The sequence below is a fragment of the Haplochromis burtoni genome, unplaced genomic scaffold, assembly GCF_018398535.1.
Source record: "Haplochromis burtoni strain Fernald_Lab_line unplaced genomic scaffold, NCSU_Asbu1 Contig_120, whole genome shotgun sequence".
Lineage (NCBI taxonomy): Eukaryota > Metazoa > Chordata > Actinopteri > Cichliformes > Cichlidae > Haplochromis > Haplochromis burtoni.
In genome coordinates this window covers 1,140,909-1,152,019 of record NW_024582481.1, presented here as the reverse complement: position 1 = coordinate 1,152,019, position 11,111 = coordinate 1,140,909, and the positions used below count along the sequence as shown (strand labels likewise).

At 40.0% G+C, this 11,111-nt stretch overlaps 2 protein-coding genes across 2 annotated transcripts; both read right to left on the bottom strand.

The window, feature by feature from the left end:
• Positions 1–3,100: 3,100 nt before the first annotated feature.
• hoxa9b (homeobox A9b) lies at positions 3,101–5,475 on the bottom strand. The gene is made up of 2 exons (XM_005934762.3): positions 4,630–5,475; positions 3,101–4,151 (listed from the first exon to the last, which is right to left on the bottom strand). The coding sequence occupies exons 1-2, from the start codon at positions 5,141–5,143 to the stop codon at positions 3,913–3,915; spliced, it is 753 nt and encodes a 250-aa protein (XP_005934824.1). The 5' UTR covers positions 5,144–5,475; the 3' UTR covers positions 3,101–3,912.
• A 1,633-nt stretch (positions 5,476–7,108) lies between these two features.
• hoxa10b (homeobox A10b) lies at positions 7,109–10,298 on the bottom strand. Its single transcript, XM_005934761.3, has 2 exons — positions 8,635–10,298; positions 7,109–7,819 (listed from the first exon to the last, which is right to left on the bottom strand). The coding sequence occupies exons 1-2, from the start codon at positions 9,407–9,409 to the stop codon at positions 7,545–7,547; spliced, it is 1,050 nt and encodes a 349-aa protein (XP_005934823.1). The 5' UTR covers positions 9,410–10,298; the 3' UTR covers positions 7,109–7,544.
• Between the last annotated feature and the right edge of the window lie 813 nt (positions 10,299–11,111).

Sequence of the window (11,111 nt, the reverse complement as noted above, 5' to 3'; positions counted from 1 at the left end):
TGTGTGTGTGTGTGTGTGTGTGTGTGTGTGTGTGTGTGTGTCCTGGAAACAAAGCAGCGTTCACGACGACAGCATTTTCATATTACGCTTTTATTTATTGAGCCGCCTGGATTCATGGGAAGATTTGACAGATACTCCAGGCGCACTATAGGCCTGCAAATCAAACATTATTTTTCCCTCTAAGTCGACATGTGAAAATAAATAAATAAATGAAATCTCATAAAATTCCATTTTTGGTGATGAAAGCAAATGAATAAATGGCGTTCATGAATAAAGCTGGTCGTATATATACATATATATACGACCAGCTTTATTCATATATATAGATATAGATATAGATATATAGATATAAGGTTTGAAGCGTTTCCTGTGCTTCCCAGTAAGATGACACCTCTCCCACCTATAACCCACTTTTAGGAGACAGCCAGCCTGTCTGTCAGTCCTTTCCCTGTTTGACTCAAGTGGGCTATCTCTGCTTAATCACACCCCACGTGAAAGGAAAAATGTACATGAGGGAGGTTTTGATGCAAACTGATGTGAGACTGCTGAGAACAAATGGCCGATAAGCATAAGCTTTAAAGAAAGAGTCTTTCCCCTGAAGACACGATAAATCTAAGGTTTTTTTCTATGGTTCGCCTCGTAGGTCAATCCATTATATCTGCAAAATGTTTGGGCTTCTGCTAACCCAGACACATATTACAAAGTTAACCTCACTTTCCACATTCTCTTTGGGATTTGTCCAAAACAACAGGCTACTGGCACTGAGGATAAGTGGATGGAACAGATTCCCATGTGCTCACGACTTTACTCCTCTGAACTTCTATTCCAGATTTGACTTACAGCCTCCTCTGCCACTGCTGGTGTCATGAGGTTTGATGTATAGGGGTCACCAAAGGTCACGGCAAACAACGTCTAAGGAACTTTGTTTTTCTGCAGCAGGACTCCCGGCATGGCTGTTTGCACTGAAACTATCCAGCCTAACATTCATGAGGATCAGACCGGAACCTTCGGCCATTTGCACACAACAGTGTTTTCTTGTGTCTTATGGAGAGTTCACAGATGCCATAACAGCGCAGTAAAACAGCATATGCATAATGTTTATGTTTTTGAATTTGTCCTCAAAGTATCCCTTCTTCCACCTCACAAACTAATAAAGACACATACTGACCTACACATGGATGACCGTTTCAGGTGACAGAGGGAGAAATGGAGGAACTGTAGTGAAAGAAGAGGAGCCTACTCTCGGTTTTTCAGGACCTCAAGTCTATCATGAGACATAAGCTAACGGCTATGCTCCCGAGACAAACTTAATCATGTGGCAGTAATCATGATCAGTGGAGCATTTTGGTGTAAATTACCTGTAGGCATGTGAGTGCAGGAATAAAGGGGGAGGTCACAGCAAAAATCAAATGTGAGCTTTCCTCTGCTCAGTAGTGCTATTTATCCATCTAGATTATTTTGGTGTGAGCTACAGAGACGCCCGCCTTCTTTTGAACGTAATGGAACTAAATGCTACTCACAGATATCTCCGGGCATCGATCCTGAACAGAGGTTTGTGGTGCGGATGGTGCCACAGGATCTAAACCTGAGCTTGATTTGCATGATTGAATGATTTTGAACACTACAGGGCACTTAGTTCAATTACATTCAAGAGCATCCCACACCCACACAAGCTAGCACAGTTGAGGAAATAATACGCAAATTAGATCTTGGGGCTAACTGCTTCTCTATACAAATAAATGGCATGATGACAGATGATCGAGATTTTTCTTACATATATTATTTAAAGCATCCTAATACTACTGCTGAGTGACAAAATAAAAAATATGTAGGCTTGATTTTGAGTGTAACCAGCCTTTTACTTTCAATTTTGTTGCATGAGATAAAGCCGTATGTGTCTTTTAAACTGTACATGGGCTGGATTCATGAAATAACCCCTTCATATTTGCTATATTTTTCTCAAACCAGACTAAACACGTCAAAATTGGTGAATAACAAAGTCTGTTTTTAACTATATAACAATTTTTAAAGCATGATATGAGTAAAATAATCATAAATAAAGCTGAAACATGGGTTAGATATTCATATTTATGAAGTAGATGTCTGAAATCGGTGGGGAGTGGTGTTTAGTCGCATCATCATGAACGCATCATCCTTTTTGAGCACTGTTCTTCAGATTAGCCGCTGCCTCCACCTGCTGGTGGTCAGAGAGCAGCAGCATTCACCAAAGCATGGAGCTTCAACACCATCACCAGCACAGTGTTTGACCCCGTTTATTTGTTTAAGTGTAAATTAAAATAGTCAGCTTTACCAGAAAGAAAAATCTGTTTGGTCATTCAATGTTATTTTTATAAACGGTCATTTTTATTGGCAGATTCCTCAGTTTGTCAGACATGCTGCAATAGTGTGTCTGCTGTAGTGACAAAACAACAAGCTTTTTTGACCGAGACGGTCTAATTGTTGGTGGGTGGCTGTAAAGTAATTAGACGTTTTAAAACAGAACCATTTGCACCCCCCACCCCCTGTGTGTGTGTGTGTGTGTTTGTGTGCAAATGGACAAATATTACATATCTGACTATTTGCCCCAGCCTCATCATACTGCTCACACTGCTTTGCTGTTTTCGCACCTTATAAACAGCTGAGGTTGGCTGTGTTATTGTGGGGGGGGGGGGGGGGGGGCATATAGCGAGACGACCAAAGGCCCACAGTATCCTGCAGACAAATAAGAAAAATAAAATCACGTACAATACTAAAGTGGAACAATAATCTCTTTTTTTAACTTTCTCTTAGATACAGGTAGGCCTCTGCTGTTTGCAGTCTACCGCTTTTATTTTGTTTTTCCTTTTTCTTTCTTTTTTTAAGGATTTAAGGATTAAGGACAATTTACGTAATTGTGACCGTTTTACTGCTTTGTAATAAATATTCAGTTTAATAAGCAGAGAAGGACTATTATCAAATGCTGACCATATCTTAAAGATTTCTCGCTCGTCCGTAAGAGTAGCATTTTTAATTGCAATACATAGATAATTATTAAAATACAAATTTATACCAGCAGGCCTTGGCATAGGACTTTTTTGAGTTAAAGAGAGAGAGAGAATGGCTAACTTGGCAAACCTTAGCTTGGGAAGTTTCGGTGGTTCATTTGGGTTGTTTGCGCCATAAAGCTCGATGGTTACAGCCCAGAACTTGTAGTAAAAGTCTATTTTTATCGTTTTCTTCCTGCAATAAAACATTTCCCCCACTTCATTTAATTTGTATATAACAGAAGCAAAAGCTTTAACTTCAAAAAAGAAAAAAGAAAAGATAAAAAAGGATTTGAAAACATTTCACGATCGAAACAAAGGAGCATTTAAAAACAAAATCCTCTAGCACCATTTAGGAATTTAAATGTTGGTTTATATTTGTGTATTATTGTTGGGAGAAATTAAATACAAAAATGACATCACATTACTACTTTTCTTTAATGGTACACAAACTACACTTTATTTTAGGTTAAATCAAGAACGATGAGGTATTTTCCGTGTGCGCAGTATGTTCACAAATGCATCAAAATCTTACTATTAAAAAAACAATATCAAGTTACCAAAACAATAACTTAAATAATGCAAATAGGTAGCTGAAAGACATTCAGGTAGTCAACAGATCCATGCAAATAACAAATGGCCTAAGGTAGCTATCTGTGTGCGGCAGTACAACACGTCTAAGTTCTCATAAAACACTTGTTCCTCTCAATATTATAAGAAAAAAAAAACACCCAGCATTGTTTCAACAGCACTAACTTTACAACAACATGTGTTACAGGAACATTAAGGACAGACACCAGTTTTCCCTTTCAACCCCTCACCCCTCCCCTCCCAACCAGGCTCTAATCCCAGGTCTGTCCAAGAAAAAACAAAGAAAAAATGAAAACAGTTAACTGTCTCTTCGCCGGTCTTTGTTTTCTTTCTTCATCTTCATCCTGCGGTTCTGAAACCAGATTTTTACCTGTCTCTCGGTCAAATTCAACAGTCTCGCTATCTCGTATCTACGATCCCGGGGAAGGTACATGTTAAACAGAAACTCCTTTTCCAGTTCGAGGATTTGATGCTTTGTATACGGGCAACGTTTTTTTCTGGTGGGCTTTGCGTGAAGCCAGTTGGATGACGGGTTATCTGGAAACCATGAGACAAGAGAGTTAACGCTATCGAGATTAGTGTAAAATTAACAAAACAAAACAAAAATAAAACTAGTCCTGCTTATTCGTTTTACGCACAGTATGACTTTTTTCTTTAGAGACATTCTTTTTTGTCTGCAGAGAGGCAATTTTGAGGTTTTTCTCTGGCAATATTTCTGCCGAATTTGGAAAAATGCGCAGAATCTGACGTGAATATTAGGGTCATAGTCACCTTATTTATTATTTTATTTATTTATTTATTTTGGATATGATGTTAATCAGCTAGGAGACCGCTATGTCTCCGTACCTTTGAAACAATGCACTCTTATGATAGCGTCATACGCGTTTTCAAGATGATACAAGCCAATGGCATTCAAAACAAATCCTCCACATTCGCGAAAAATTAAACCCTTTTGCTTATGTTAAGTGTTTACATCGAGTGACAATAATAAAAATCCAAACCCTGCATTGCTTACTTGGATCCACCTTCCTTTTTTCCTCTACTGACGGATTATCTTCAGTGGCTTTAGACGCAGTTTCGCATGGAATCTCCACTAGAGACGCACCGTTTTCAGTGTCAGACAAAAGATGCGTGTGCGTCTCCAAAGTTGTGCATTCCGCAGTCCCAATCAGGGGTTCCGGTTTTATCTCATAGTGCATGCCTGTCGATGGTAATCCCGTCAAACACAGGGACGCAGAGACCGGATCCAGCGCCCAAGAGCGCGTAAACATGCCATCGCTGTCCCCACTCGGGTAAGGGTGATGTATATATGTCGGAGCGGCCGTGTTTGGAGTGTGGGCCGAGATGGCACTCCAAGAGCCACCAAAAATAGAAGATTTCGCCTGCAATGGGCAAGACTCCTGTCCGCCATATTCGGTGACCACCGCCTGCTCCACCCCTGCGGCTGACGAGGAATACCTCGGTGCCATATCCTCCTGCTCGGGAAGAATGCGCGAGTCAATGTAATAACTGGTCCCCAAAGTCGACATTGCAAAGACGCAAAGTCAGAAAACGGCACTCTACAGTCCTGCAGCGTTTCGAAAAAAACGTTTCATTGCATGATAAGCTGCTGCTGTCGTGCGCCAGCTAGAAACTCAATGCGTCCAGTAAGTTGAACCTTGCCCAAGACTGGATAGGGCGCCCCAAACACGTGACCGTGGGACAGAACAATAAATAATAAATCAGCCTAGCGCTCGGCTAAATGGCCACCATTTTCCCCCACCATATTTTAATAGCAAATCCCCGCGCTTTTATTGGGAACTATTTCGTTTATAAGCAATAAACGTTATGAATTTTGTCAAGAGAGCGTATGTTAGTGTAATCAAATCTAGCTGTAAATAGGGACGGGGGTAATAATCCTTTAAAGTATCCATTTGTAAAAACATCAAACAAGGTCTTCAGCTGAATATATATATATATGTATAAATATATGTGTGTGTGTGTGTATGCATGTATGTATTCATAAAAAAGCATCATAGGGTTATTTACCCCCCATCAAAAAAACAGACTGTAATACTTTAATGACCTCTATAAAACTTCTAATATGTACAAAAATTAGGCTCGTGGTAGCGGCAGATAAAATATGTCAAGATTTTACTTTTTTATATATACAAAAGCAGCAAACGCGTCATTAAAGAATCACCAGGCTTTGGAAGATTTAAACATTCTGGGACAGTTTCCAAAACGCACATAGTTGCGTCTGCGTGTCTGTGGGTCCACTTTGAAGGCAATCTAAAACGGAAAGTGGGATGAGGTTATTTGGGTGCCATATACCAGGCCCCTTTTATCACGGGCAATTGGGTTGTTTTTCTTAAGGTTACAACCTGGCTGTCTAAGCTAAATATCACCAATAAAGCTCAGCCTTTGTGTCCTTTCTCTGGCTCAGGCAGACGCATCCGGCATTTCGAGGCAACTGGCAGACTGCAATGATCATAACCGAGGCCTTGTCTGTCCTTTCCCCTCTCCAGGACTCATACCACTGCGAATTCTTTCATATTCCTGCTTCCAACACTGCTATTTTACACACATGTACTCACAATCATACAGAGCGGTGACCTTAAAATTATGGACGTGGTTAAAATTTGGTGTTTCTTTTTATTATTTTTTAAATCCCAAAGTGTAGTCATGTGGACTTGGCTTTATAACCAAAAAGAAGAAAAAAAGTGGTCTATCCCCTTTGCGCAAAGCCATAAAACACATTATTGCACTTTTTGGAATAATACCTTTTATGCCTCTGAAGCAGTGTGCGCCGAGCAATTAATAAATGCAATTAGTAATTAAGAGCGATTCACTTTTCATGATGTGACGAGTTTTACTGAGGTAATCAAGGCAGTTTTGTGTTGTGGGAGAAATAATATAGCCCAACAACATGAGACTACCTAAACCACTCCACAGCCCGCTCTCCTCTTCTGGGGTTTTTGATTTCTTTTCTTTCTTTCTTTTTAAGTGTGAAATTTTGCTTAGGTGTAGCCTGTTTTATTACTAGTAACAATTTTAGAAATTTCCAAAGGCGCAGAACTCAGTGTACAGGCAGTTAGCAACCACAAGTTGATATCATGCACCAAAACGGCTTCATAGCCCCCCATTTGGAGCTGCTTTTCGTCAAATTAGTCAGAGTGCGTTATTGCTTAGGCGTCTAGATTATGGATTTTACTATTTAAAAAGTTGAATGCAAGAAAACCTAACGTAATAACAATTTCAGATAGTTCAGAAAATCGCAATCAAAGGAGTTACTGTTACTCCACGCTTTGTGTGGCACATTTAGATATAATGTCAAGGACAAAAAACAACGAAGTAACAGGCATCTGCCGAAGGCCTAAACCGTGAAGAACGTCACGCAGTAAAAGTGTAAAAAAAAAACCAATTTAAAGTACAAAGAGCACAAATGCATTTGCGCTGTACCGGTGCCAGCTTTAAATTTTTAACAACCCGCAGCTCCTGCTCTGGTTTTGTGAATGAAATAAGAAGGCTGCAGTTGCATGGATGGGTTTTATTCATTTGACCAGCAAAATGTGCAAATATTAATCAAATCTCTGGGCTTCTTTAGCACTCACACAAATACCTACATGTAACTGGAACACAAGTTTCCCCAAGGTCCAGCATGCAAATTCCAATGGTTCACTCAGGTTGAATAAAGAATATGTACAAGCCTGAAGCTCTGAAACACTGTGGTCACATTCAGAGCATTTTCAGCTGATCAGCGTTACAAATGTAACTATTTATAAATACAAACACGACAAATTAAACCAGACATGAAAACAAAAATCATTCAAAAAAGACCAACAATCAATAAGTTAGCAGTAGGATCCTATTTTCATTCTCACAGTTGGGTGTGGGGTCTGCACAGGCGTCCTTGGCATGGATGAAGGAGGGCGCCAAAGACGCACAGTCTCATGAGAAACTGAAGCTGCTGGAGAGCTCTCGGATCCTGTTTTCCCGGCTCATTTTTTTCAGTTTCATCCTCCTGTTTTGGAACCAGATTTTGACTTGCCTGTCAGTGAGGTGCACGCTACGGCTGATCTCCAGACGGCGCTCTCTAGTCAAGTACATGTTGAAGAGAAACTCCTTCTCCAGCTCCAGAGTCTGGTGCTTGGTGTAGGGGCAACGCTTCTTTCGACCACTCTTAGCTGTGAGCCAATTAGCCGTACTTTCCATCTTTCCATCCCCTACAATGAAAATCAGCCAAATATTAGGCAACAGGTGTGACAAACGTCATATTCATTAGAAATCATGAACGGATAACATTACATAAACAAAACATGCCAGTGCCCACACATGAAAATGTTCACTCAAATAATTTATCAACTATACGTATTTATTGCAAATGTTTGGACTTGCAACTGTTAGTACAAGTATATATGTCCTCGTACAATGACAGATATTTGAGATCTAAATGATCGGCACTTGGATTTTACGCACAAATATCCGAGTGACTGTAAAGCTGCAGATCAGCATCTTACCAGAAAATGATAGTAGTATAATGTGTAGTATATACATATATACTATATATACTACACTGTATATATATATATATATAATATTATATATATAATTATATATATTATTATATATATATATATAATAATATATATATATATAGTATATATAATAAATAAAACTAAGGTGTGTCTTAAATAACAGTTAATTATATTATTAACAGTTAAAATAAATACACGAGGTCTGTTTTAATATTGACAGCCAAAACATCGTATCACTGTTTTTTGTTTTTGTTTTTTGGGGGTTTAGGGGATTTTTGTTTAGTTTTTTTTCCTTTGAGAGAGACAATAGCTCTGCATCTCTGCTTTAAATAAGCCAAGTTTAATTTTTCTTCCTCTCTGATAAACTTCTAAGTGCCTGACAGTTCCCCAAAAGCACCAATCTTCCTCGCGTATTTTTGCGGTCGGAAATCTTACGTTTTAAAGCAATGATCGCATCTCCTATTTTTTTAGCCATATTTCTGCAGCTAATGCCAGCTCTTCACCTTTTACGAGCTTTTCTGGACACTCCGTACTGCAAGTCTCAGTTGGTTCGGGAGAGGACGAGCCTTCCGAGGAGAGGCGGCTGTCCTCTCCTCTGGCCGGGGCGCAGGGCGCAGGGACAGGCGCCTCCTCGTGGCCCTCTCCATGCTCCGACTCCGCCGAGGCGGCCGGCGGCTGGGAGGCTTGGCTGTCCAAACGGGCAGGTCGTTGCAGAGTGAAGTGATTCATGTTTGGCTGGACATCGTGATAGAGCCTGGAGGACGTGTATGTCTGAGACAGGCGGAAGTAGCCGGGGACTGGCACCGTGTTGCCGCTACCCGGGCAGGATGCGCTCGAGTAGGATATGTCATCTACTGTCGCTCCTTTAGGACATTTATCAGACTCATAAAGGCAGTAAGCGCTCTCCTCTTTTATACTCGGCGAGAATGAACACTGAGCCATATGCTGGGCGCTGGGCTGATCCACCCGACAGGATCTCGACGTTTCCAGCCACGTTTCCATTCCTTGAACATACGAAGCAGCAGAGGGGATCACGCTTTGGGTCGTTGGCTCGTTGCGCTTACCGATCCCCGTGAAACAAGAGCCACCGGAGAGTCCATATGAATATTCCGACGCCTGTGGCAAGTACACGCTGTTACTTTGGTAATACGAACCGCTGTCGGTTCTCACGTTGATTAAGGAGTCCACAAAAAAGGAATTTCCAGCTTGGTTGTTGGGGCATGACATCGCTGTGGTATAATTTGACGGTGGATGAAGATAGCCCTTTCTGGCTGACATTTCTTGTGCAAAACATTGCTGAATAATTACTGATACTCACGCTTCTCACTGTAGCCTGCAGCCAATTAAAACACCAGGCGACTACAGACTCCTCCCAGTCCCGATCAGGCATCTCCACTGTGTCATATATTTTGTTTTAGGCTAAGTAAAGAGAAACTTTGAGGGGGGAAAGTGGTGTATCAGATGGGTTTAAGTAAAATCTTTAAATCTCCTTAAACTCTTGCACCTATAAGCCTCGAGGTGCCTGCCTTAAGTTCAGCACAACAACTGCTATTTGAAAACTCAGTTGTTGAAAGCTGTCCCTAACCATTATGTACAATGCATAGCTTTATGGCCAGTTTTACAGCACTGTAAAATGAGGGGTTCTAGAGGTGCCTCAGGATGCGTCGAGGATCCAAAATGTGTGTGACTCTTTGGTCCAGGGACTCTTAAGCTTTCGTGTGCTCATCTGATTGTTAATATTATTGGCCAGAACCTTTTAAAAATTTCTCATGGACTGTCCAATAGCAGAGTGGACAGCTGCTCAACTTTGTCGCATTCATGCCAAAACTTCAGGTCACGTTTTGGTGTGAATATTATGGATTAAAATATCACGACAAGGCAACTTTTATTGCAGATGCTCTGTTGAGCATTTATAAGGGCAGCGAGCAGGAACACTGAAGTAAAGGCGCCACAGTTGAACAATGCCCTGGAGCTGCATTTGCGTAATCGTCCCCTAATAGTGGCAATACTGCAAGGAAGGTAGTTTCTTATTTAACAGATTGGAACTTGTTAATTCTACTGTTATGTTCGCCACCGCTGGGATGCCGTATTTTCTCACGTATTTATCCCTTGCTTCTTCAGAAACACCAAGGTCCATATGCACATACTCCACTTTTTATTAGCCTAATTTTAAGCTTAGTTTCAATTTCAAGCTTAGTGTCAATATATATAGAAAATGTATTTATCAGCTTCTGATTCATAAATATATATATATATATATATTATATATATATTATATATATAATACTTATATAATTATTATATATTATTATTATTATATATAATATAATGGAAGAGAGATGTGTAAGTATTAAGTATTTAAAATAAGATGAAATAAACAAAATGTATAAAGATATTTCACTTCTCAGGAAACAACAAGTACTACTTCTAAAAAAAAAGTGCTCCGGTAACCTCATACGGATCATATCCCAGTCGGCCGGCCAAGCAAGCAAATCGAGGATCTTAGTTAATTTTTATTTTCCATTTTTATATCATGACAAAGTCAGTTAAAACTAGTTAACAAAAAACGTTGGGTTAAAAGCAAAAAAAAAAAGATACAAATAAAAATAATACATTAAAGCACGCCTTTAAATAAAAATAGAAGCTGGGTTTGTGGCCGACAGATTTAGGTCAGCCTAAAATGTCGCTTATCGTGGGGTTTATCCTAAAATACAACACCGGTTATGTCTATCTCCCTTTAAGCCTGGAGCCATAAAGTCTAGAAATCAGAGCTGCAGTTTATATACAGCCATTTTATATGGCGGCAAACGTGCAGCAGTCTTGCTGGAATGAATGAGAATATCCATTAACCCCTCTGGATTATTTCCCGTCAGATCTAAGTGTGTGCTGCGCGTCAGCTGATTATTATCATTCCCTCATATTATTATTCACATAAAACTTAGGTGTAAAAAGGGGGCTTTTTATTTATCTGACTTTATTA